The 26,727-nt window shown below is 41.7% G+C and overlaps 1 protein-coding gene across 8 annotated transcripts in view; it reads left to right on the plus strand.

The window, feature by feature from the left end:
* MYO5A (myosin VA) overlaps positions 1–26,727 on the plus strand; it is a 98,296-nt gene that overhangs the window by 15,378 nt on the left and 56,191 nt on the right. For all 8 annotated transcript variants that reach the window (XM_069025231.1, XM_069025233.1, XM_069025236.1 and 5 more), the window contains exons 2-4: positions 5,008–5,118; positions 6,174–6,345; positions 11,322–11,466. In XM_069025231.1, coding sequence (XP_068881332.1) covers positions 5,008–5,118; positions 6,174–6,345; positions 11,322–11,466 — 428 coding nt within the window. The remainder of the gene's footprint in view (positions 1–5,007; positions 5,119–6,173; positions 6,346–11,321; positions 11,467–26,727) is intronic.

The raw sequence follows: 26,727 nt of genomic DNA on the forward strand, positions 1-26,727 counted from the left end.
TCTGCGTTTTGCATAGATCAGTTCAACACCCCTGCAGTGTGAACTTTGATGACCTTTGTGCTCTGTTTTGTTGTTACACCTTACTAGCAGAGATACTTTTCTTTTTCCAGCCTAACAGTGCAGCCTGCTCTCTCCAGGTGGCCGTGTTCAGTCAGCAACAAGTTCACACTGAATAATTTTGGTGACATTTGGCTTTGGCTTTCACCAGCTGTTGCTGTTCCACTGGCTCCTTTGGCTAGTGCTGCCAGAATTGATGGTGTCTCTTTGATCCAGACATAAATGAGCTGCTTTATTCCTTCCCGGACCCGAGGTCGTTCTTGAGAGGGAGGGGGGCAATGTCTCCCATATTTTTTTCAGTTAACATGTGGAAGACTGTGGTTTTTGAGGCTGTCTGTAAATAAAGAAAGAGATGATCTCTGCTGAAGTGAAAATCATACAAGTTTACTTATATGGGTAGGTTGTGCTGAGAAACTAGGGGCAGCTTTCTCTGAGTTGAAATTTCCTTTTTCCTTCTAGGGTGTAGATCATTTAACAAACCCTTTCAGCTCTTACCCAAAAGAGCTGGTGAGCTGGGAAGATAGCTGTATCTCCTTCTGCTGTGTTTGTGATTGTGCAATGGAAGTAGGAAAGTATTTGCCTGCTGACGAGACTGCTGAGCCGCTTGCATTGCTAATTCCATTTTGTCAGCAATGTCAATTAGTACTTCAAGAGGTTAATATCTCAGAAGAGAGGCTTTGTGAGTCATATGGTCTCATTTGATAGATAATTATTATAGTCTGCTGATTTCTTCATGTGATCTAAGATGGAATCCTGAGGTATGACAGAATACTGTGATTTTCTGTTCTATTTTCTTATTTTGTAAAATTGTAGTAATGCAGCCAACCTTCTGACCCACCAGTAAGATGTGAAAACTTCTGTGTTTGTTGTTTTGCTGTGAACTCTTTACGAGTTGCTTTGTAGATATCAATTAACTATTGCCCATCTTGTCCTTCCTTGAAAATGTGCTTCCAGGGGATTTTGGAGATGCTGGGTTTTTTATGTTGGTCTGCTGAGGCTGGAAGAGAGTCAGGAAACTGAGATCTGAAATAGTCCTGTCATTATGCATTTAATGATTTAATTTTCTTCTGAATTCCAGGACATCTCATCTGTATCCCTTCTATTTTCATCCTGCCTTTCAAACTAGTCTAGGTTAAGCAGTGGTGCTGTGGATGCTGGGCTGGAGGTATCCTTTGTTGTAGGGTGGGAGGACATGCTGTGTGTCCTCCCCGTGCCTCTCCCAGTCCCACATCTCCAATGAGGAGAGGGAGTTGTCAGTGTTGAGCCAGAATCCTACCCACAGAGGAAGGACAACAGTGTTACATGGATAGGAGAGCTCTTTATTTGATTTCATGGCCTTTCCTTAAGTCATAACTTGTGTCTCCCCTATCAGAAGTTTGGTTTTTTTTTTTGTGGGTCAGAATTTGCCTTGAACTACCACAAGGAGTAATGTATTGATGGATCATAATCAGGACGATTAAAGTAAAGTTCATTTGATTCTTGCTGTAATTTATATTGCCATTTCAGTGCTAGAATTTTAGAGACCATAGTAATTTTTAAACTAGAATTTCCTTGCCTTTTTAGAAGGCTGATTTGTAAATCAGTGTCACTAGAAGTTTATCTTATTTTAGCCTTATTCTAATGTTGTCATAAACTCTATTTTATATACTAGTAAATAAAGAGGGATGAATAGCAGATCCCAGTGTAAGGTATTTCCCAAGAGAGGCCCTTGGTCCTGTTTCCACCAGTGTTGGTGCTTTGCTTTCCTCTGTGGGGTTGGATCCCATTAAAGGCTAGGCAGCAATGGAATTTTAGTATCAACTGATTATATAAAAGATAGCATGAAAATCTGATTTTGCAAACCATTCTGCTAAGTTAATGAGGTGAGAATGTTGTGAAATGATTCAGTACTTATGATTAGGAACTTGTCTCTTTTTCCTCCCACCCATTTCTTTTACCAGGTGTTTTCTTTGGCAGGGATTTAAGGCTAGGCACTGATGCTGGAGATGAAAAGCTACAGCCTAGCACTCATAGGATGGCTTTAATATCTGTAGGGTTATGTCATGGAAGGTTCAGCTGTCTGTAGTAGCTCAGTTTCTATGGTGATGTGCTTTCTGCTTTCTCTTTCCCTCCTCTAGACAGTAGAAAATGTACAGTTTTAGCTGGATAAATTAAAGATGCCTCTTTCATGCTGCCGTGGATCACATAGTTAGGAACTGCCACACAGCATTTGCTGCTTCAGGTTATCAGCATTTGTGTCTTTCAGGCTGCTGCCTTTCTTTGGTCAGGAAACTTTTCTTTGTGTAGCCTAAAGGAAACCAGCCTGCTGGTCCTTTTTGCTAGACAACATTTAAATGCTTTCCTCTTTTACATTTACTTTGCTTTCTGTTAATTCCTTCGAAGGAATATCCTATCAGAAATATTGGGGATGGGGAACTTCTGTTGCATCTTGGGGATGGAACCTGGTTGAAGTGTGGTATGAATTCAGTCTGCAGCTGTGTCTGGAGCATCTTTTGTTAAACTGAAAAAACTGCCCTGATTTCTGGCAGGGTTTTGTTTCTTGGCTTTTGTTTTTTTTACTAAAAGAATTCTGAGAACAAGTGTATTGTGCTATGTTTGGATATATGTATCTTATGAATTACTGATTTTTTGATTTGAAATTATGATATGAAATTGTGATTTGAAATTACTATTATATGAAATCATGAGTTTATGAATTATGAAGTTTTACAGGGTCTCTTTTGTTTCAAACCAAGTGGAAAGAAAACATTGTTCCTTAGCATGCTACTTGACTTTAATATGGCACCTCTACTGTCAAGTCCTGTTTAATTATTTTGGACTTACTTTGTAGTTTCTGTGGATTTGTGCTTGCATTGCACATGCACTTGTTAGCTCAGTTTCCTGCCTTGTGAATTGGGGATACAGAAGGGCTGAAAACAGCTAATCCACATGCCCGAACTATGCCTTCTGCTGCTGCTTTCCTCTGTTGTTATATACAGTGCTTTGTGATTGGAAGGAGCACATACTGAAAAATTGTTTTGGGGATCTTTCATTTTTCAAATAATTTATCTCTTGGGGAGTGGGGAAGAGGTTATACAAATAATAAAGTAATGCAGCACTTTTGCATTGAAAACACTAGCAAATATATATATGACACTAGCAAAGCTCAAAGAAAAAAATAAGCCACACAAGCAGAAATTGACTACAAAGAGCAAAGCTTCTTGCCTTTGTATAAAGTAGATTCTTAGGGCTGGCATTAACACCCAGTGATGATGGAGAAAGGCCAGGTGTGGGAGCATGATGTATTGTGTAGTGTGAATGATGAAAGTGAGTTTTTATTTATTTATTTCATTATCTTTCTCCTTTCACTCGGTAGAGAGAATTGGTTTGTGTGTGTGGTGTAAGGTTTTCAGGAGCTTGGGAGCTCTTAGGGTGAAGGCAGTGCTTTAAAGGCTGCCCTGTGTTAAGGGTAAAAGCCATTGATTTAGGCTGTTGTAAATTACTCATGTGCACTGTTCTTGAGGATCATCATGGGTATGGGAAGCAAATTGCTTCCTGAAGTTCAAAATTACTGCAGGCACTGAGCCTCCAGCTGGGCAGGTGCACTTCCCTGTCGTGGGGCTGGGGCTGTGCAGGTCCTGCTCCCTAAACTGCTGCTCAGTTTTATCGTGTCCTGTCTTGCAGCAGAAAAGCAATATGAAGTTTTTCATTAAGTCTTTCAGAAAATCCCTAGCAGAAACAAGCAGTTTGTAATTTTCCATAGTGGGAAAACTGGGTTTATAAGTGGGCAAAAAAACTGCAGCATTCTTTGAGGCAGAAGCAGCTATACAAAAATAAGTTGTGTAAGATGTTAGGTGGTGAAGCTGTGTGTGACCAAATGCAGTTCTCTCTGCCATCATATGCCATGCTTTGACAAATACGTTATAGTTATTTGGAAATAAATGAGTGGATTGAGAATGTTTTGCAATGAGGTGTATGAGTGCACCTCCAGAGCCCAGAAACTGTTTTGTTTGCAAAGGTGCTGGGTGTGGTGTGATCTCAGTGCTCTCTAGGCATTGCAAGAGCATTGGTTCAGGAGCTGTAACACATTAAAAATGTCACAGCCTTTTCCTTGTTCTACTCAAGGGCTGTTTTCATATGTGTGTATTTGCATGTCCATGCGACTGTATATGTAACCAGATGGTTTCCATAAGTCTTTAATTGATTCTTGAATGAGGTAACCATTGTATCTTCACTCATTTAAAAATATGAATATTCTTGCTGTTTTTGAAAACAAATCATATGTTTGCACTGGGTTACTTTTATGAATAAAGTTTGTATGCAAATGGTCATTAATGGGAATCTGGTTTGTTGTGGATTTTTTTTCTGTTATCTGGAGGCCTTTTCAACCAAATCTTTTCCGTTTTTTTTCTTTTGGCATTCTGGATATAATAATTTCTAAACTAGCTCTGTTTGTAACTACAGAGGAAAGAGCTTTTAACACTTGATCAGGCAGCTTTGCCTAAATTAACACAGATGGGCCATAGTGTTCTCTTTGGGGGGGAAAAAAGGCAAAAGTGGCTATAAAATGTGCTACAAATGCATTTAGAACTTACTCAAAGAATTATTCCAAGTAATGTTTTTGGATAGCCAAATTTTTGATCTTTCTGAAAACACAGGTTGTGTTGTTGTTTTTTTTTTTTTTTTTTTTACTTTGTAGATTTTCAGCATTGAGCATGTATCTTGGGATATCTTTTGCATGGAAAATGCCTTTTTCTCTGTGTAGGCAGTAAAATTATGCTTGTGTAGCCATTTATCAATAGAACAAGTTATTCACCTCAGATGTACTAATTAACTTGCCTCTTGCTTAAGAGTTTGTCTGTTAAACATGTATTTAAAATGGAAAAAAAATCCTTTTAGTGTCATGTGCATTGATTTAACTATAGTGCAACAGAAGCTCACTGATCTCTTGCTGTTGTTATTGTACTGCAGTATGCCAGGGTTTGGATCCCTGATCCAGAGGAGGTCTGGAAGTCAGCAGAACTTCTTAAAGATTATAAACCTGGAGATAAAGTCCTCCAGCTTCGACTTGAAGAGGGCAAGGTAAGTCTGTGTATTGTTTGTAAGCTGATAGTTCTTGTTCTCAACCAGAGACTGAAGTATCTATTGCAGGAAGCTGTACTGTCAAAATATAGCTGTATTTAGGTGTGTGCAATTGCTTTTGTCCACTCACTTTCTGCAGCATTTTTTGGTGTGAAAATTTTACTGCTTAGTTACAAAAATCAATTTTGCCTTTTTAAAATAAATTAAAAAGCAGTTGCTTTTATCCACTGCCTGTTATGTTCAGTTGCATCATCTTTTTCTACTTATGCCATTAAATGTATAGCCCTGGTTTGCTATTCCAGGGAGACAGGGTTGCTAGGAGAACAGTGTTGCAGAGAAAGAACTGTGACTTTTAAATTGAATATAACCAGCAGAAAATTAATAAAGATAAAAAGGGCAAGGATTAAGGGCATTGCAAAAAGGGTGCTGTGTACTGTGTTGAGAAATGATGACATGTCTGTGAAAAGCTCACATCCTTCTAGTTTAATTTTTTCATGGAAATAGCAGGTAAATTAAGTGATTTTAGATCTAGAGACAGATGCAATTAAAACATCTATATTAGAGATGAATTTATATCCGAAAAAGGTTCTAAGTAGCATTTTTTTCAATTTTGTGTTCTTCATGGTGTTCTCCCAACGTTCCCATGTTGTGTTACTGTGTATGAAGCTGGCTGTAGATTGGTGGGAATCTGCTTCCCCTACCTGTTCCACTCAAGAGGAAAACAAGAGGGAAAAGGTGGTTAGATTTGTGATCTAGCATATTTTGGTTTATCCAGTAAGAAGATATGGCAGCAGAAGCATGGGGTTTGCTTAAGTAATAGTCTGAAAAGATGGTATCTCCATGCAGTTGCCTGTTGTACATATAGAAAAGCCCTCTGGGAAATTTTAAAGGACATTTTTGGAGAAAGAGCTGCTAACTCAAATCACTAGGTAATTGAAATCTTTCATTGTGGTTTTTTTTTACCTTGAGCATGTTTCACTGGGAAGAATAGTTGGAGGAACTGAATTAAGGAACCTAAACACCAGCTCTTTCGAGTGTCTCTGTTTGATTTTCAGGACCTAGAGTACAGCCTCGATCCGAAGACGAAGGAGCTCCCGCCCCTGCGGAACCCTGACATCCTCGTTGGTGAAAATGACCTCACAGCACTCAGTTATCTCCACGAGCCTGCTGTCCTGCACAACCTCAAAGTTCGCTTTATAGACTCGAAACTCATCTATACCTACTGTGGCAAGTACTGTCTTTTCATACCATGATCTTTCCAGAGAACTGCCTGGACAGGAAGAGGAAAGTTGTCTGTTGATATGTCTGCCTTTAGCTTAAAATCATTTAGTGGTAGGGCATGTTGGACTGTTCTTAGGGAAGTCCCTGTGTTTGTGGTCATTAAGTGCATCAAGTAGACTTGAGAGTAACAAGGTTCAGAGAAAATTGACTTCACTGTGTGTTACTCTAGCTCCCCAAAGGACTGTGTTTATAAAATGTGTTCTCAGCAATTTTTGCTTCCCAGTGGGATTCCTGTCTGGTTGGTGTTCCACTTAGGCTTGCTCAGATTGGTGTGGGTGGGAGGAGGCTCACACACTGCAGATGCAGGAGCTGGCCTTCCTCTTTGGTGGATTTATTACAGGTAGAGGCAACCTATGATTGGTTACCTCTGCACTGAGCTCCTCCATCTCTTTTGAAGACGTCAGTTTATTTTCTTATTCGTGTTTTCTAATCAGGGCAACTATAGAAGTGAATTTGTAACAATTCATGAGCCAATGCTTGTCTTATCACAGTTAGAATAGATCCTGGTTTTAAAAATAACTTTTAACTTACAGCAGAGGTTACCCAAACTTGTAATTGCTTGTGGTATTTTCAGATGACCAGAATGGAGGAAAGTTACTTTAATGATCACTTTATCATAGGTGCAAAATTGCAATTGGATGGTCTGTTTTAAAAATAAACATTGTGAGGTAGTTTAGTCTTAAAGTTTAGATTTGATTCTTCTGGGCTTTTTTTCTCTGTGTTCATATGTTTCTTTTAATTCTGTGTTTAGTCAAAATACGCTGCTAGCTTTTAGCATAACTTTCCAATCCGGCAGCAGGGCGTTAGACGTGTTGTGATGGACAGACTGAGGCATTAACATCCTGCCACATTTTGCTCACTCTGGCTGCTCCTAATCTGCAGATGCTCGGCAGAGCACGTCAGTTCCCAGTCCTGCTGTCAGCAGTGACCAGACCACAGGGGACTGGATCAGACTTTGCCACCCCCTGTTTGCAGCCAGACTTCATCCCATGGGACTGGGTGATGATTCATACCACATCTCATCCGGTCGTGCAGTCGGAGCACAGGATAATTTAGGTTGGAAGAGACCTCTGGAAGTCTTCAGTGAAGCTTCCTACTGAAAGCAAGTCTGACTAGATCAGGTTGCTCACGGCTTGGACCAGCCAAAGTGTCTGAGTATTTGAGTATCTCCAGTGATGCCTCTCTGGGCAGCCCCTGCTGAAGGTGCATGGTGTGGTCCCAGCACTGGGAAACCACCTCCGTTCTCCCAGTACAGACGTGATCTGTGTTTCTCTCCCAGGTGCCCCCATGGCGAAGCTCTTGTGTGAAAGGGCTTTTGTGCAACTGGGAGCCTCATGGCCTGAGCTTGTAAGGGGTTTTCAGTCTCAGTTTCGTGGTCTCCTTACACCACCACACCCCTCCTGTTGCACAGCCTGCCCGGATTGTGTCCTGGCTGCTCGCAGACGGGCTCCGTCTTGAGCAGCATTTAAGAGGCTTTCAAAAGGAATGTGTTGTTTGCTGGTTGTGTTTTGCTGTGTTTGGGAAAACATGAAAAATCACGTTTCAAGTATTCCCAGTGCAGCAGTAGCTGTGGTTTTGGCTGGTTGTATCATTTCTCATGGGGTTGGGAGGCCTTCAGCTCTCCATGGATGGGCCTGTCAAAGGGCCGGGGGTGGTGGAGCTTGGTTGGATGGTTTACTTCCAAACAAGACCCAAGTGGTTCTGGGAGCTGCTTGTGTGTTTGTCAGAAATGTGTGGATCCAGCAGTGTGGGGGTTCCTGGTGCTCAGAGAGAAGGAGGTGTCGGGGCTCAGCGCTGCTGAGGAGTGTGGTGTGCAGTGGATTTACTCAGTTGGGATGTAGGCAGGTGTGTGCTGTGGTACAGGCTGAGGAAAATAGAGTTGGCATGTCAGCCTCTAAAAACCTGATCCTTTGGCCACAGATATCCACCTTTTCTCCATTAGTTCCCATCCTGACTGCAGGTTACTTCCCCTCTGCAGAGATTACTGCCTTGGAGCTCAGCCTCAGGGAGGGGCTGCATTTGCCTCCTTAATCTGACTCTCACATTAGCCAGGTTAGTTGAAATACCCTGTGAAGGTGGTTTGAGCTAACCCAGTTTATGCAGCCCAAAGGAGACTAAAACCACTTCAATCCATCAAGAGAATCACAGTGACATTGTTCTCAACAGTAGAACTAGAACAGGAATGCGTGGATGGATAGTTGTCCAGGGCCCTAAAAAGGAATTCAACCATGCTGTCTTAGTGTAATATGTCAAATGGATATTAAAGGCTTTAAAATTTCGCTTTGAAGTAATTCAAACTTTTAAACAGAAAACCTCCTGAATTCTTAATTTCAAGTCAGCCTTTCACCAGCAATTCAGAGGTGATTTAGAACTTTGCTTTACTGTTGGAAACATGAAATGAGGAATTAATGAAGGAAGCTGAAAAGTTACAAAGGAAAATTTGAATGCTTGCATGGAAAAAGTGCTACAGCTGTGAGGGCTGGTTAGTTCCAATTAGTAAAAAGTATTGCCTGCTATGCAGGAGACCAAACTTTAAATTAATAAATTACTTACGTTTATGTCCAATTTGGCCACACATCGGTGAGTACATTCAAGATAAGAGTTAGATATGCTTACTTCAGGCATATATCAGAAGAATGGTACAAAGAGTAGCCAGAGTTCAATTTAGTGTAATTGTAAGAACAAAACCACACAAATCTGATTTAGGAAAGGCCATATTTCTTAAAATAGCAATATGATTTAGCAGAGATAAAGAGAAGTTATATGTAAATTAATCTGGATTATAGCCCAGGGAGGCAGACTGATTCTAAAGTTCTACAGAAAGCAAATAATTCCTAACTCACTTGTTTTGGTTATTTCCAGATGGTAGTTGCTTGTAGATTTTACAGCTTGCTACTGAAGTTAAGTGTTTTAATATGCTGGAGACTTGTCATGGGGCTGCTTGTTCCCAATTTAAGGGTTTATTTTTGCCAGCATAGCCAAAAGCAGGAGGGAATTGCCAGAAGTCTCACACAGATTTTTATAATGTCTCTTTGATGAGACTTGCAAGCCTGAGAGGCTCAGCTCAGTGGTGCACCATATTTTACTTTTTACTACTTTTTAAAAATTGACATGGAAAATATTCCTCGAGTCTTGTAGTACTGAGGTCGCTTCCTGTCCCTAACCCCCACTCTTATTTTTTGGCTCATCATTACAGCATTAGAACTTGGCATAAATGTTTATAGAGATTTTTCACTGGCTCCTGAGTCATTTCAGTGAAGTCATGGCTGATGGAAAAACACTGACTCTCCTCACATGGGCGTGTCGAGACAGCAAACTTGCCATGTATTTGAGGAAATAGATCAAGGTCTCTCAGATCTCTCCCTAAAACATATTCTCTTGTTTAATGTTTTTGTTGTGCTCTGTGCTTGATCTATAGATGCATGAAAGGGTTTAAAAATTGGTTGATGCTCCCAGCAGTAGTGCCAGACTGTAGATGCTTTCATTTCCCTTCTCCCAGCTTTTCCATGGAACAGTTCTTAGATAGACATCACAACACTGTAATCTGGGCAGAGCAGAGAGCTGGATCGGCACTGAGGAAGTCTCTGTGTGTAAGAGTGAATTTCTGAGTAAATTTAGAGGCAAGCTGAGTGCTATGGAAACGCTTCTGGGGCAGGTTCTTCAGGGATGCATTGTCCAAGCATGCTTGGTGTAGTCACTGTGCAGCCATCTGCAACTGTGTTGGTGCACTTAGGCACCAAAATACATATATTAAGAAGAAATTCTGGTTTTGAAATGCCCACAGTTAAAATTAGAGGGGTTCTTTTTCCCCCTTATCACCTTGTCCAGGTGAGGAGGTCTTGCTACGTTGGGGGGCACAGTGTGCCTGTCACAGCTGGGTCTCACGTGGCTGTGATCAGTGTTTCCACCCCTGCACGGAGCAAATAAACTGTTGTAAAAATGCTGCAGGAGAGAAAGGTACAAGGAATCTTTGTCAGAGTATCCATGTGGGTAGAGCAGTTTTCATTTCTCATGAAAAAGAGAATTGTCCCAAAAGCATTTGAGGTCTCACTGTTTGTGACTAGGAAGTTTGTAAAGGGAAAGACTTAACTTTTCCTGTGCAGGGAGAGTAAAAGAATGGCAGGAGTTTAGAAGTGCTGTAGTGATGAGTGGTGCTAAAAGAACAGATATGTGTTTAATTGGTATGGAAAAACTAGAAAATGGGAGGTGTAAGTACATACAGAAGTATCAGGTGAGGGTGTTAGGATGCCTTCTAGAGTTATAATTACCTCATTCCCTGACATGTCTGGGTACTGCTCTGTGTCAGCCCTATGAAATACGTCTGCTGTTTGGTTTTTTTGATCCCTTTGACAGGAGGTTGTCCTGCCTGACTGGCAGAGGTGCCCTGGAATCCAAATTACACTGTGTCTAAACTCTGTTGCTTGTTACAAAAACTGAAGATGTTATTCTTGCACAACAGCTGAAGGGTTAACACATTTCACATACCCAAGCTGGCAGTCAGTGAGACCATGCAGTAGTTATACTTCACAAATTACAGTATCACTGGTAATTCAGAATAAAACACAGGGAAGTACCGTGCACGTTCATTGGTTTACTCCACGATCAGGCAGTATTCAAGTTGACACATTCTGAATCTCTTTGGTTTGTGCATGCTAGCTTTAGAAAAGGCAGATAGAAAGAAAAAGTAAAAAGTTGTTCCTGATGTGTGTACCAAAGCAGGGTAGAAGCAAACTCTTGTGACACTTTGTGTGCAGAACTGTATTCAGAATAAATACCTGTTGAAGTCAGTAATATCAGAACCTTATTCTTTAATATTTTTAGAAAGATTAGAAAAATAGTTGATTCATTAGTTATAGCCATTTTTGGTTGGGTTTATTTTGAAACAATTATTAATGATTCCTTCTCTTTCATTTCCTTTGTAGGTATTGTTTTAGTGGCCATAAATCCTTATGAACAACTGCCTATCTATGGCGAAGATATCATCAATGCCTACAGTGGCCAAAATATGGGGGATATGGATCCACATATCTTTGCAGTGGCTGAAGAAGCATACAAGCAGATGGCCAGGTTTGTACACCAGAGTCTTGAAGTCATTGTTATTCTGAAAGGAATAAAACAAAGTTTCTGGCTGATGCTCTTCTCTTTAATTTATAGCTTGTGAAATATTTTGTAATATCTGTCTTTTATCCAGTGTTTTAGTACATTTCACAAGGGGAAAAGTTGCTTAAGTTAGTGAACAGTAAAGCTTTATAAATGCTGTGGAGATCATGGCCACCGACAGCAGGAATTACCAGAGATCTTGTCAGTATTTAGGTCTAAAATTAGCCCTGTGCTTTGTATGATTGTTTTTTTAATTTGATTAGCAAAATAAGGTGATACTTTTCAATTGTCGGTGGATCATTAAAGAGAAAAGTGCCAGGTTCTTAGCTGTTTTGTGTTTATGTATGATACTGACAAGAGAAATCACTGGGCTTATGAGTGCTATTACAGGCTCCTGGTTGTGTCAGTAATGTCCCAGCGACATAATCTGCCTGTGGCTGTTGTTGACTGGAATTAAGAGGGAGCAGAGGGACGATTGCAAAGAGCGCCTGAAAACTGAGTCTCGTGGGATACTGTAACAGCTGTGCAGGAAATCCTCATTTCTTTAGATGTTGCATCAAAATGAACTTGTCACTCAAGGGCAGTGGTTATCAGAAACTTCTTCCCCTTTGCCCCAAGAGCCTGCAGTTAGGGGAGCTTTTGAAATATTTAATTTCTAGAATAAAAGTCTTTTGGGCTCCTCTGTGGTCTCTGGTTAACAAGATGCTCCCCGGTATCCTGGCTGGTCAGCTTCAAGCTATTGGTATAGTTTTCCTTGTTGGCAATACAGCTCATGATCAAATTAAACAAGTAAAATAAAGAAAGATTTCTGGATTAATTGTGATGGCCCTTAAGCTATGCTGCAAATGGGGGAGGCAAGGGGGGAATGGGTTGAAAATTATAAAATCTTCATGGTTTGAAATTGGCTATCTGTTAATTTAAGAATCTGTATGAGAACTAGAACAGATAAAATGTTTGTCACGTGCATGTGTGAATACAGTGATCCACAATTCCCAGGTCATAGATAATTTTGAAAGGAAACAGTACAGTGCAGCATTTCATGACTTAGAGTAATTGCAAAAGAGCCAGTGTTTCAAAAATACCCTTGTCTTGGTTTAACTCCAGCCAGCAACTAAGTACAACACAGCCACTTGCTTACTCCCTCCCTCCCCCAGTGGGATGGGGAAGAGAAACTCATGGGCTGAGATAAGAACAGGTTAATAATTGAAATAAAATAATAACAACAACAGTAGTAACAGTGGAAAGGAAAGAGAGAAAGAGGAGTAAAACCCAGGAAAAAGAAGTGATGCACAGTAAGGTTGCTCACCACCCGCTGACCGATGCCCGGCCGGTCCCCAAGCAGCCATCGGCGCCTCATGGCCAGCTCCCCCCAGTTTATGTACTGGGCATGACGTTCCTGGGTGTGGAAAATCCCCTTGGCCAGGTTGGGTCAGCTGTCCTGGCTGTGCTCCCTCTCAGCTCCTTGTGCACCTGCTCACTGCCAGAGCAGGAGGATCCCACATGTCCCTGGCTCCAGGTAAGCGCTGCTCAGCACCGGCCAGGGCGTCGCTGTGGTGGCAGCGTTATTCTCATCACTCCAAAATGCAGCCCTGCACCAGCTGCTAGGAAGAAAATTGCCTCTGTTCCAGCTGAAACCAGGACAGCTCTACAACCACACTGTTGAACAGCAAAGATATTTTGCCTTACTTCCTTTCTGCTCAGAAAATAGACATATAATCTGGTGTGGAGATACAAAGGCAAAACTGTGTTACAACAGTCACATCTTCATGTCTCTTTCATCACTGCTGTTTTAAACAGACTTGGTTCTCAACTTCCTCTAAAAGCTGTACGAAAGAAAAAATTATTTATTTTATGTCTGAGGCTTGGCACAGTGGTCTGAAATTGTAGTCAGTGATGGCTGTCATCCTAATTCACAGAATTTTTGCTCTTAATATCAACCAGTGGAAGTAAGAGGTTGGAGAGGGATCTCTCTCCACTGGATGACTCTAACCCCTCACTGAAGTGGGCTTACCTCTTACTGGTGCTGAAATGTCAGATTGCTGGGACACCTGTGTTCTGTGTGCCTGTGAGCTGGAGCCTGTGCAATGGAGATGTCTGTCTGCCACCATCAGCATTCTTTGCTGTCAGGCACACTTGGGGGGCCTGAGATTTTGGCTTGAGTTTTCTCTGTGGCTTTTCCTTTTTGCGTTAATTACCTGCTCTTCAGCTCTCACTGCGCCCTCCGGCAATTCTGCTGTCCTGAATAACAACAAACAAGATGTGGTAGGAGTTCCTTTTTGAAACAAATGATGAGAAATGTATAACTATGGAGATTAGCTTAAATAAACCTTCTGAATGATTTAATTAATTATTATATGTGTCTACGTTATAAACAATTTGTTATTCTTTTATGACTAACTGACAGTACTTTCATAGTTGCAGAATGAAATCTGGGCACACAATGCAACTGAAAAATTTCTCTACACTGAAGTAACAATTTAATTGTTTTAGCTTTTCAATGTTTATTTCCTTTTCTATTTGTTGGGTTTTTTTTTGGCTTGTTGTTTTTAAGAACTTTTTCTGGTATTACCGGTTTTGCTCACTGAATTTGGTTTTCTATTGCTGCTTACAGTTACTAAATCACACCCTTGAACTTCACTGATATTTTTTTTTTACTCTGAACTAATCACCCTTTACTTCTGAATTATGAGGCTAGAGAAAAGTCCAGTTTGTATTTCTGCAGCTGGCTTTTTAAAAATGAAAATCAGATTGTCTGTGACTGCTGTATTAATGCTTTAATAAGTGAGTTGCATATTCATATGGTAGCTAGTCATATGGCATTAATCTGCATTTATGTGTGTAATTGGTGAGGTTCATTTTTCTCTTGTTTCTGATCTTTCCTAACTCCATGTTTAAATGATCACTGGAATAATTAGTCATGATGCTCCTATCCTTAAGGCTCCAGTGAGCTCTTCTAAATATTTACTCCTTAGGCCTTCTTAATTTATAATTTAGTGATTTAGAATTTGTTCTTTCCAGCTTCATTGCTTCATCTGCTGTGGCTGAGAAACTCCATCCGTGTGCATGGTTAACTAAGTGATGTCTGTAGCCTTCTACAGCCAAAGAAAATGTGCCATGGCAGAAATCTGGAAAGCCAGTGATTAAATATTTGTGTTGTGTTTTCAGAAAAAATACAGTGCAAAAATGCTGACCACGGGAATGACAGGGATGGAGCTCACATCTGGCTTGTGCATGAGAAATGATATACAGCAGTTGTCTGGGGTTAATTGTAGTGTAAAGCAGCACATAAAGATACTTTTGCATGTGACATTTCCTGCCTAGTGGGAGCCAGGTGATGTGATACCTGCTGCTGGAGGTGGTGGGCCTGTTTGAGCCTCCTGATTTCCTCTTCCAGCAGCAGTTCTGTCACCAGTTTCCAGGGGAGGGTGAGTGGAAAGGAGTGTGGTTCATCTTTACCCGTAGCCAACAGTGCAATAAGTGCATTCTCTTTGTTTGGTAGCTTCTTGTCTTTTTCAGTGCAGGAAAACGTGCACAGCTCTTAAGACTAATCTCATTTTGGATTATTATTTCTTTTCTTTGCCCCCTTCCCATCTCTTCCTCCCTTGTCATCTGTGTCATTGTACCTTTTTCTCTCTCCATTTCCTGCTGCTCCTCTGCACAGACTGACAGCTTTGTTTCTGACACCTTTCCTCTGCTGTGCCTAAAATAAGCAATGATCTAGTTTTACAACTGCACTTCAGTTGTGTTAGACTTAGGGTTAAGTGGTTCATACTTAGCAGTAACTGAATTGGTCTGGGTTGTAGGAGCTGCCAGACCACAGATGTGAGGGTTTGGAGCAGATCTCCTCCTCTGTCCAAGGAGTGTGTCCCAGTGGGAGGGAGCCGGATCATTCGGATGGGGACGTGGCTGCGTGGCTTTTGTGCAGAGTGGTTTGGTTCTGCAGGTGCAGCTCTAACAAGCTGTGCTTTTGGGAGGATCTGGGACCTGCACTTGCAGGGCTCTCTCCTCAGCAGTGGCACTGTTTTGTCCATGGATAGCTTGCTCCATTTGAGTGAGTGTATACAGGTTTGGGACTGTTTAAGGCAGATGAGGGACTTAGAAGGAAGAAAATTATTATTGAAGAATGTATTTTTGTCCCAGAAATATAAACCTCAATGTCAGCATGTGGGTGTTTGCATGTGTTGAACCGTTTGAGCTGCAACGCATGCCACTTTTGTATGTCAGTGTTTCCAAATTGTTAACAAAACCCAAGTTCAGTCTTCAGTTACCCCTCTGTGGTAACTATGAAACTGAGGCAAAGCTTCAGTTGTCAAACATTGTATTTTTTTATTTTTTGAAAGCATTACAACTTCAGTAGGAATCATAACCATCAGCAGGTGTGGCTCATTTTCTTTGTAATATTCAATAGAATATGTAATACATTTTTAACCCCATGGTTTGCAGTAAGATGTTGATGATTATACTCTTGAAACTGTTAAGAACTGCATTAATGTTTGAGGCTTATGATTACCAGTTTCTTAACACTGTTAGGGAAAGACCTTCAAAATCACTCCTTCACAGGATTCTTTCCCCTGTCTAGTGAGGGTATATTTCAGTAATTAAGATAATGTATTTTTTTATCAGTGCTTTGTTGGTCTGATTTGTTCCATCCCACTTGTGGTTGATGGCAGATGCAGCAGATTCAATTTAATAAATTAACTTCAAGATTTCGTTCTGATTAATTAGTAAAGTTGTCTCGCTCAAGTTGAGAGTAACCTTTGCAAACAGAATTGCATACTGATGAGACCCGTATAAACCTTAATGAATACCAGCATGGAAAACAACAGTGTTTAAAGCATCAATTTCCAAAGTTTTGCTTTTTCAATTTGGACAAAGTATAGTGATTTATTCTGTGGTACTGTGTATCTTTTCCATTAAATTATTTTAATAAGCAGGCTGCCTCTCTGTTTTGTCAGCTTTTCCATGCATGTCTGATAGCTTTCACCTACAGGAAGATATTTCTCTATCACTTCTTGTTCAAAAGGAAGCTTGGTGAGCTGTTGAGTAGGTGTTCTGAAAGCATCTTTACTGACAGTCTCCAGTTATCCCAGGCATCCCAAGATGATGTCCTCTTATAAAAATGCACATTTGATCAGCTGCTGCTTTGCTTCTGAGTGTCTGATAGATGGATACTGTATTTTTGCCTGGCAGAAGTCATGTCTGGGAGGATTAGCAACCTGTCACAGATCTGCATCCAGTTTGGAATGTGAGCCTGCTGTGGTGGGTGCTGGACGAACATACAGTAGCCTTCCTCCACTTATGGCCTTGATGTAGGACTTCTTGAGTTAAATATCTGCCTTGAAAAGAGATGGTATTTCTGGGCCTCCATTGTTAGAATGCAAGGGGAAAATTGTCCTTTCTAAGATGATTTTGGAGTAGTCTCTCACACTTGGAGCCTGATGTTTTGTGATGTTACAGGTACAAGATGGCAGATGGGGGAATCAACCTGATATAACATAAGGGACCTACTTGTCCAAGCAGTGATTGTTTTTAGGCAACAACAGGGTTAGATATGGTTGTAGCTGGATGCTGGAGTTCATGTGAGGTGTCCTGCTGGTAGCTATGCAATGAGCTTTCCTAAACTGTTGCCGGAGTGACCTCTGGCTAATCCCTAGATAAATCAGCTGCATGCTGCTGGCTCATCTTTGTGCTCCTCTGGAGTGCAATCTGTCTTGGGTTTGTAGCATGTGCTGACCTCAGTTTTCTTCATTTGTATGTGTTGGGAGGTGTCACTGACAATTCATTATCTTTTTACCTGTTGACATTTTTTACAGTCAAGAGCTGTGTTTCCTGGATGCAGTTATAATGGCAAGTGGTGCATTTTGTTAATTAAAAAAAAAAGGTACAACTTCTGGTTGTGAGAGTATTGCAAATAGCTTTTACCAAGCTGTTGTTGAAGACAGATTGTGAATAATAATAATAATATTTCATCTTTGTTTTGCACGTTCCATGAGCAGATCCCAGAGCTCTTTACAGAAGAGATCAGCATCATTACTGCCATTTTATAAGTTGAAGCAGACATGGGGATTGGGAGGGCAGCTTTGGTGAGTTCACCAAGGTGGCAAAAGCAGGGCATTGAGCCCCTGAATCAGAAGTCCTGGTCCTCTCTCTGGTGACTTTATGACACCAGCTTGAGAAAAAAATACGTGAGAATAGAGTACATAAATGATAGTGCAGTTCAGTTCAATGCTCTCAATGTACAAAAATGAGCAAATGAGCTGCATTTTTCATGCCCTCCTTTCCTGCAGCATTAAGGGGTCTCTGTGCCAGGTAACATCTCTTGCATAGCAACATTTGTTTTCACTGAAGGTTTGATGTGTTCCAGGCACTTTACAAGCCTTACCAAAGCCTGTCTCCTCTAATACTGGTCTCTTAATTTCTGCTTGTATAGAAGACAAGGCAGAGGTGGTGTGCTGTGGCCATGCCTGGATCAGCCCAGAGCTTCCTGTCCCTGTCCCTGTGCTCAGAACATCCTCTTTTCCCCAGCAGCTAAAGATGTCAGTGAGAAATGCTGTTAGGCTTAAAAAAAACAAGTTAAACTGGAAATATATTTAGAAATGAGATTAAAGAACATGGTTTATTGGATTGATGTTTCATGTTTATTACAAGTGAACGCTTTTATAAAGAATTAATTTACTGCTTAGTAAGGAGCAATTGTTGTGACTCGGGGTTGCAGCTGAAGAATTCTCTGAAGTGTTAATGTGTGGCATCTGTGAAGACTGGATGCATCAGGCCAGAGCACGTTAGATCCTGATAGTCAGAATAAACCAATGGATACAGGGTGTGAAGGTGGAACAGACACAGAAATGTGGCTGCTGTTCTGTGCTTGCCTCTGGGGCAAAGCACTTGGACCTCACCGTTTTGTTTCTTTTTGTTCCTTTCCTTCCCATCACATCGCCACAGAGCAGCTCAGAGCACTTCAGTCTCTGATAATCATCCTTGGCGCTTACGTAGCACTTTGGGTGTTTTACAGACACCTTGTTAATCCACACACCAGCCCTTTGAGGGTGGAAAAAATAAATTATCTGTGTCAGGCCGCACCTTTTGGGATGTGCCAGTACAAGTGAATTTGGAGGCTTCGGCACTGGGAACGCCGCGGTGACGCGGCTCTGCAGGGAGAGAGGGGCTGTGCCTGCTGTTCACACAGCCCTGCAAGAGGGAAGCCTGGAAAATGAAGGGTAGGGTGAAGGTAGAGCACTTCTCAGGTCTGCCCGGCTGCAGGGAAGGTGACCTCCCAGGGAGAGCGGCTCAGCAGCTGCAGAGAATGGCAAGGGTGTGCTTGTGCAGCGTGGGCTTGGGAGCACTTGGAAAGTAAGAGGACAAAGCAGGGGAACTTACCCATTTTAAGGAGGCCACTAGCCAAATCCAGAAATGGGGGATAACAGAATTCGTTTAAGGCTCTGAAGAACTTTGTTATTAAAATAGTTTATTCGGAAGGCTGATGAAGGGCAAGCTGTTGCCTCCTGCCCTCAATATGAGAGGTGCCGGGAAGGCAGCCCAGAGCTGGCTGCTGCTGCTTTCCATCACTCCAAGAGCATTAGAAAACTGCTGAATGAATTCTTGTTTGTTTACTTATTTATTTATTGAACAGTTAAATTACTTCTGTCTGAAAAGCAAATCCTGGGTTTGTCGAGTTGCCAGGTTTTATAATGGCTTCTAGCAGATGCTGCATGCCCTGGGCTGAGTTTCAAAGGCCTTTGCACTGAAGGAGTGCAGCTGAGCATGCACAGCCTTGTTTGCTGCCACACAACACTGCCCTTAGGCAAAGGTGAAGCTAAATATATTGCATTGACTTGTGTTAAACCTCCCAGCACTGGTGGGTTTTACAGCTGCCTTTTATTTTAGGATAAGCGGAGAAGCAATTTTGGTCTTCTAGAAAAACAAGTAACTGTAACAGTGGGAGCATCACAGAAAAGTGGAGCACAGCTGCCCAGAAAATGAACCTGGGACCTACTGTGGCAGGGGACTGGGAGGGCAGGTCTTGAAGAGAGCACAGGCTGGTGAGTCTGCAAAAAAAAAGCCAAATCCTTGTATCACTCCGAAACCACATTTTGTCCTGAAAAGAGAAGACTGTCCTGGGGAAAAAAATACAACTATGTTTTGATTTCAAGTTTACAATTAGTGGTAATTTTAGGAAACACTATTTATTTCAATGTTTATTGAAATCAGACGTATTTAGTGAACCTTCAGATGGGTTGTGCAAAACCTTATTCATCTTACACCACGCCTTTGTCTTTCTGGTGCTTTATTCTTCTGCCTGCATTGATTGGCTGTGCATCCTCTTCCCTGCTTTGGAAGATCCCAGTCCCTTGGGGACAGGGCTCCCTTTAGCCTGCTGGGGTTGTCTACCTGCAGCTGGGAAGGCCCTTCCTAAACTTCTTAATGAGTTAATCCAGCTGCTTTTGTGAAGCTCACAAAACTTTCAATACTACGGAGAGCTCTTGGCATTGTATTGATACCTGATGAAAATTGGGGTTCACAAGGAAGGAGATGCCTTCCACAAGGGATTCCTTGTGGAACAGGGGCATGTGATACCCCAGGACAGTCTGGGCACCCCAGGATTGCTAGGGAAGAACCCCTGAAGGGGCCTCAGGCTGCAGGCAGGCTTGGAAGACACCTGGCAGCAGGCAGCCTTGAAAATCCTTGGCAGAGTTACACACTGGTCGGCTCCCCCGCTGCTTAGAGGCTGTCCCGTGGGAATAGGGCGTGAATCTTTGCAAAGTAGATATAAGTTGGTGTAAGGAAACAATAAACGGAGCACGATGCTCAAATCCTATCGGTGACTCCAGCCGGTTCCCCTGCGCTCGGACCCAAAGAGTTCAAAATCTTTTCTATGGGTAATTGTTCCAAGACTGAATGAGCTGTTTGGAATGTGTGGAGTATTTGATGTATTCTTCTGTTCTTTGATTCTGTGTTTCCTGTAACAGCAGTACTTCCAAGTTATTTAGCAACATCAGTAAAGCCATTACAGTGATAGTTAGCACTTTCACACTGATTTATTTTAAGTGTGTTGTGTAAAATTCATTTATTTTGGCTTTGTTACCAGTGCCTCATGGGGGGGAAATGATCATTATTAAAAAGATTTTTTAGTCATGCTGTCAGATACAAAGATGTGTGAATGTTCTGACTGTAGATACTGCAGGTTATTTTGGTCCTATGCTGTCACAAATATGCAATGGGGATGCAGAGAGATTGATTGCAAAAATAGGATGTTTACTTATGTCAGAGTTCTCTTTGTATTGCTGGAGACATTAAATCATGTCAGCTGCTGTGTATCCTTGAGAAGTTTGGAGATCTGCTCTAAGGTGTAAAACATGAAACATAGCTTAAACTAAGTTTTTGTTGGTCCTTAGTTAATCTTATGGCTCTCAGAGAAGTTGCAGCGCGTGAAAGTACAGCGAGATTTCAAACCTGCCAGCGTTTCAGAATGACTCCTATGTGACCTTTCAGCAATGTCATTGGTTTTTAAGTTATTTTCTTGGGTTGGTTTCGTGCTGCCATAATTCAGCTGTAGGATGGCAAAGCACCAGGCTCCTTTTCTGTCTTTGATGGGCACGACGTGCACTGATGTTAGCGGTAGTTACGTGTGTGTGCTGAGAGCAGCATCTATCCCAAATGTTCCCTGCGTCACAGGCTCCTTCCCTGGGAGTTTGTCAGGTACTTTGATCATTGAAAATTCACTGTTTTGAAAATGTAAAGCAATTCCAGGCTTGCAGGTCTGTCTTATCACCACAGAACTGCAGCAGAACAGTAGTGAGATAGAGGAGCAGACTGTCACTGCTAGACTAAATAAAAGCTAGCTATTGTGTGCTTGCACTGAAGCAGTGGGAGATGTTAATGTTTGAGGAACACCAGATCAGGCCCTTAGCAGCAGTTTGTGCTGTTTTGAGTTAAGTAAAAATGAAATGGTCATATGCAATGGGGTTGATGCCCTTACCCATAACCTAAACCTGTTATTCCAAAAGAAAAGAATAAAGCAGTAGCAACTCTACAAGGAGGAAAAACAACAACAAAGGAAAAAAAAAAAAAGAAAAGCCAGGAGACTTAATTAACCTTTTAGCACTGAGGCAGTGAGGGGGGAAGATGTCCTGGAGGTGGTGACCTTCAAACCACCCTGACAAGAACCTTCCTTATAAACATCAGCACCTTGGCAGTGTCCTCAAGGTCGACAGACATACAGCATTTAGGATCAAAGGCAAAGTAAGTACTAATGTTCTTCTCATCAAATTGCCCTGTTATTTGCTTTTCTTCATTACATGTTTAGGATATTGCACTCTGATCTTTTCTGCCAATGTCATCTGTGTTATGACATGGAGACAGTTCAACTTTGAATTAGTTCATCACAGGCAAGCATTTCAAAGTCCGTGTCAGAGTCTTTTCAAATCAGCTGTTAACAATACAGTTTTGCCAGGGAGAGATGCTGGTAGCTTGGGTATGAAGGGATTGATAGGAATATTGAGGTTGATGTCAATAATTTCTGTATTCCTTTTGTTGTCACTAATTCTGTATTCCTTTTGTTTGTTTTCCCAAGTTGATGTTTGTGTGGGGGATGTGCTTATATATGTTTATTTGACATTATTTGCTGTGGAGTCATGAGTCTGAAAGCCAAGATCAAGTGATACATCTGATGTATCAGTCATAGGAAACAAAAAAAACACCAAAAAAAGTGTTATGCTTTGATGATTAAATCGAATAGCTTTGGGCTTCTTTAATCCTCTCTGAAATGCTTATTGATAGAGGGGTTTTTAACTTTTAGTGTTCCTGCTTCAGAGAGGGATTTTCAGTTGGTAGGAGGAAGAAGGTAAACAAAGATATCTGTAAGGATTTTTTCAGTGTCTGTGTCTTGATTATCCTGATCTGTTTGGACAGTTTGCTGTGGAAGTAATGGCTTTGATGCAGTAAGCTGTTTTGGTTTTTGTGGGAAGCAGCTTAAGTGGGTGCAGTGATCTTGAATTAAAATTGTTTGGAAATTGACAACTCTGCCATTAGTATTAGCAACTTCAATGTTTCATTTCTTACACTGGTTTTTCTTCTTTTGCCTCAATTTTTGCATTGGTCAGCTGAAATAGTTAAAAGCTGCCCTGGATAATGATGGCTGTCAGTGATCAGTCAGTGTTGTTGCAGCACTGTACAAATTGGAGGAGCCTAGTGACAGTTTTGTCTTGCTTCCAGTGTATCTGGCAGCTGTGACCTCATGAGAGTGGCAGTTCCTCCACACCGAGCTCTCTGAAAGCACCTACCGTACGTTTTTATGAAACACAAAACTTAAAGTAGCCAGTGCTGTTAAAAGCATTGCAGTAAGATGTATGCACATCCTCAGCAAAGGGTGTTTTCACCTTTTTAGAGTAAGGTGATGTTTTTAAAACCACTTGCTGGTTTCTTGTGCGTTGTCATTTCACTGATAATCTGCAAAACCCTGTTCTGTATGTAAGGTATCTCAAGACAGTTTGCAGCACACTGCTTTCCTCAGTGCTGAACCTTCTCTGAGCAGAAACTATCTTCAGTGTTAAATTTTGCAATATTTATTCAAAGCAGAAGAAGCCCTGCTGCTGTGTAGGCTGTAATCTCAAGCTTGCAGGAACTAGGTAAGACTGCATCTCTTCAATTTTGGCACTCTGACAGTGAATTTCCTCATGAACATATTGCCTGTCAACAAAATTTTGTAGATAAAGTAAAATTGTCTTTTAAAATTACCAGCCTATGCAGAATCTGGTTCTGCATTATTTTTTGTGATAGAGAATCACTACTTTAACTATCGCTGAGTACTCCATAGTGCATCCTCATTCTTTTATTTATCAAGGAATAGCTGTTACCCTCATATGCTTCCCAAAGTATAGGCCTGAGAGAATTTATATAGAAGATTTCTGAACCAAATCCTCTGCTACTGCAAGCAATCTCAGCCTATCATTTCACATTTCAGCTTGTGCAGTGTCTGGGCCTGTCATCTTAAAATGGCACTTTTAGTGTAGTTTTGTCATTCCTTTATTCTTCTGCACTGTTCAGAAGCAGCAGAAGCTGAATGTGATCCTGAACAATGCCTGAACGTGGTGTTCCCATGAGTGGTAAACTGCTCCTAGTCAAACTGTTTCAGTCTTATCAAGATAATTTGGCTTAATATTGCATCACTGTGATATAGTTCTGTGTGCTAGGATCTGATTGCTGTCTGCCTTTGGGGGAAAGAGGACTCCTCCACCCCTCATCTCCCAGGTTGCTTTTCCTCATTTCTGTTTGCAAAAGCATAATTAAAATGCTCCCTCCATTCAGAAGTAATTTTAAAATAATCTACTTACGTATTTTATGCAGAGAAAAAACTGCAAGAAGATGAAGTATTCCATAAAATGAGGCATCTGGCTGCAAAGTGGTGTCACACATAAAGCTGTTGCCCTACTTACATGTTTCATTGGCTGAAAGTTTTAATTATAGCTTTTTTTTCTGACTGGTGACATGTTAAGTGCTCAAGATGTCAGGTCAAAGGTCAGGGGCTAATGATTTAACTAAAAATAACTCTAAAGGTGAATTATATTTCTGAGAATAAACTTGAGTGGTGTCACTTGGGTTTTCTGGGGAGTTTTTCCTTGGTTTTGTTTTGATCTTTTAAATTTTGCTTTGTTTTTAATGCAGCCTGATTATGAAAATTTCATTTGACATGAACAGAGGCTATACTTTAGACCACTGCTTATACCAAATAATTAAAAATAATTCTCACTACATTTCATACATCATCCAGGGTACTTTGATGCTAGTTTACTTGTAATTTTTCCTTCACATGTGGCCTTTTGTTTCTTTAAAGCTTTATGTCGTTAAAGAGCTTTCTGCTGAGCTGGCACAGCTGCCTGGCAGGACCACTCCACCCTCCTCCACGACTAAAGACCTTGCTGCCTGTGGTAGGATGTCCATAAGCCAAGTCTTCCTGGGGCTGTGGCAGTAAGAGCTCATCCCTGCCGCTGTTTTGTCCTTTCTCCTTCAAGTGCCGAGTGCCATCTCGGGCGGCGTTTTGTTGTGTTTTCCCTTCTCTCTGCCAAAAAGCACAAAGAATAATATGCTAGAGGATGGTCACTGCAGTGTGTTAAAGCAAAACAATGGATTAATGTACTGTTGAAGACAAGAGCGGCCCTGAGCGTGGATGGAGCGCTGGCAAGAGGACGCTGCTGCAGACAGTGAGGGAGCCCTTTGTTTGTCATGATGGCTGTGGCTGCTGCAGACACAGAAAGTCACTGCAGGAGAGACAGCAGCAATGCTTTCAGCTCACACAGAGCAAACCCTCTCTTCTCTAGGCCAATGTGTGCAATGGGTATGTGTGTATGTACTTGTGGAATACAATAATGGATCCCTTATTCCTGAGCGCGAGTGTGTGCCAGGGAGAAGAGTATGTCTTCATATCTTACGACATGGGAAAAGAAACTCTGGCTAATTAGCAACAGTATTCTTAAGGAGAAATTATTTCAAACTCATTTTTTCATTACTGTCTTTGTAAAAGTGGAGCTCCTGAGAAGAGACCAAGGACTGCAAAACCAGTGTGCATTTTCCATGCTCCCACACGTGTCCTTCAGGGATATGACAGCTGGAATGGGACACCTTTTATTTCCATGTTCCTTTCTTGGCAAAAGAGCTCATTTTTGTTGACAGTTCTGTCAGAAGTCTGTTTTGCCAGAAGTCTGAGTTTGCATTCCTTGGTTTTCTGAAAGCCTTTTGTACTTTGGGAACTAAAATGTTTAACCATCACAGGATCCATTTCATAGACTTGAGCTTCCCCAGTCTTTATATATTTAATGGTGTTTAATACATGAAACAGCTGGTGATCTACAAATGAAAAGCTTATGTTGTTGCCTGTCTCCTGTGTTAGGCAGACCCTGAAATCAGACCAGAAGTTTCATATTTTAGAATGGCATGGGTTTTTTTTTTTCCTGTTTGAAAGAACACAGGTGCCAGAGAATGGTGCCAATCCTAGGAAGAAATGGTTGTTTTTGACACACTGCAGGAACTGTCTGTGGGAGAGGAAAATTGTTACCCGTTGTCCCATTTAAGCCTGGGTTTTAGGCATTTTCTTTGATTTCTCCTGCATCCTGCTGCTGCTCTCTTTGAGCAGGAGGATCCATGTAACTCCTGCAGCTCCCTGAGCCACAGGCTGTCTCCCACACACCTCTGTCTACCATGAGTGAACTCTGCAAGGGGGAATGGGGAAGAAACACGAGTGTTTCTTCTTCATTTTCCAGCTGGAAATCTTCTTTGCTACTGGAAGCCATCCCAGGCACAAAGACCTCCCTCGAGATCTTGCTTGATGGCCCCTGTCACTGGAGGGTCAGATGAGACTTGTGGCCAAGACTGGCATCTCTGGCAGCTGGGTCTGTATGACCTGGGCTGCATAAACCTGGGTTATCAAGCTGAACAGTTCTTCTTTCCCACGACTTTCCCATTGAGACTGAGCTTGGTGTGTCTGAATGTGAGCTGTGCTGTAGTCATTCACACCTATTGCATATGTTACATGGAAGTTGAGAACATAAAATTAGGTTGCTTTGATCTTCTTAACACTTTGCTATTCAATTTAAAGCAGCACTCAGCCATTTCAAGTAATTTCTTTTTACCAAAATGTGGAAAATCTGCCTCAACCAGTACCTTCATTTGGTTAAACAAATGCCACTGTGGCTCTCCCAGGGATGGGTGACAGACCCAGAGGCTCCTTCAGCCTGTGGCTTTGAGCAGCACGAAGTGGGTGCTGAAGCTGAGCTCTTACTTGAGGGCTTGGCATTGTTCTTGAAGATAGGTAGCATCTTGAGAATAGCAGCAGAGTCTCACAGGAAACCAGTGGGAGATCAAATTGATTTGATGGGAATGGTGTTTAACTCCAGGTGGGAGATAGAGATGGTCACCATTCTTCTACCAGGTAGGAAGGCCTGGCCAGGCACCTGAGGTGCCTGAGGGGTTATCACGAGCATCATCCTGGGACAGAGAGGAAGGGAGGGAGCAGGAGCAGAAGGGGCTCTCACCTCTGGGGACCATGGTGCACTAGAGGCCATGCTGAGGGACATGGACACAGTCCAGTTTCCATTTGGGGCTGGTAGGATGTTGGGATACCTATGGGCTCGTAAGCATGACACGTCACCTGTAACACAAATTTGAGACAAAATCACAGATTTTGACTAAGGTGGACGGGCCTCCTATACTTAACACAGAAAAGGAACACGTATACTT

The sequence above is a fragment of the Aphelocoma coerulescens genome, chromosome 10 (genome assembly GCF_041296385.1).
Source record: "Aphelocoma coerulescens isolate FSJ_1873_10779 chromosome 10, UR_Acoe_1.0, whole genome shotgun sequence".
NCBI classification, from domain to species: domain Eukaryota; kingdom Metazoa; phylum Chordata; class Aves; order Passeriformes; family Corvidae; genus Aphelocoma; species Aphelocoma coerulescens.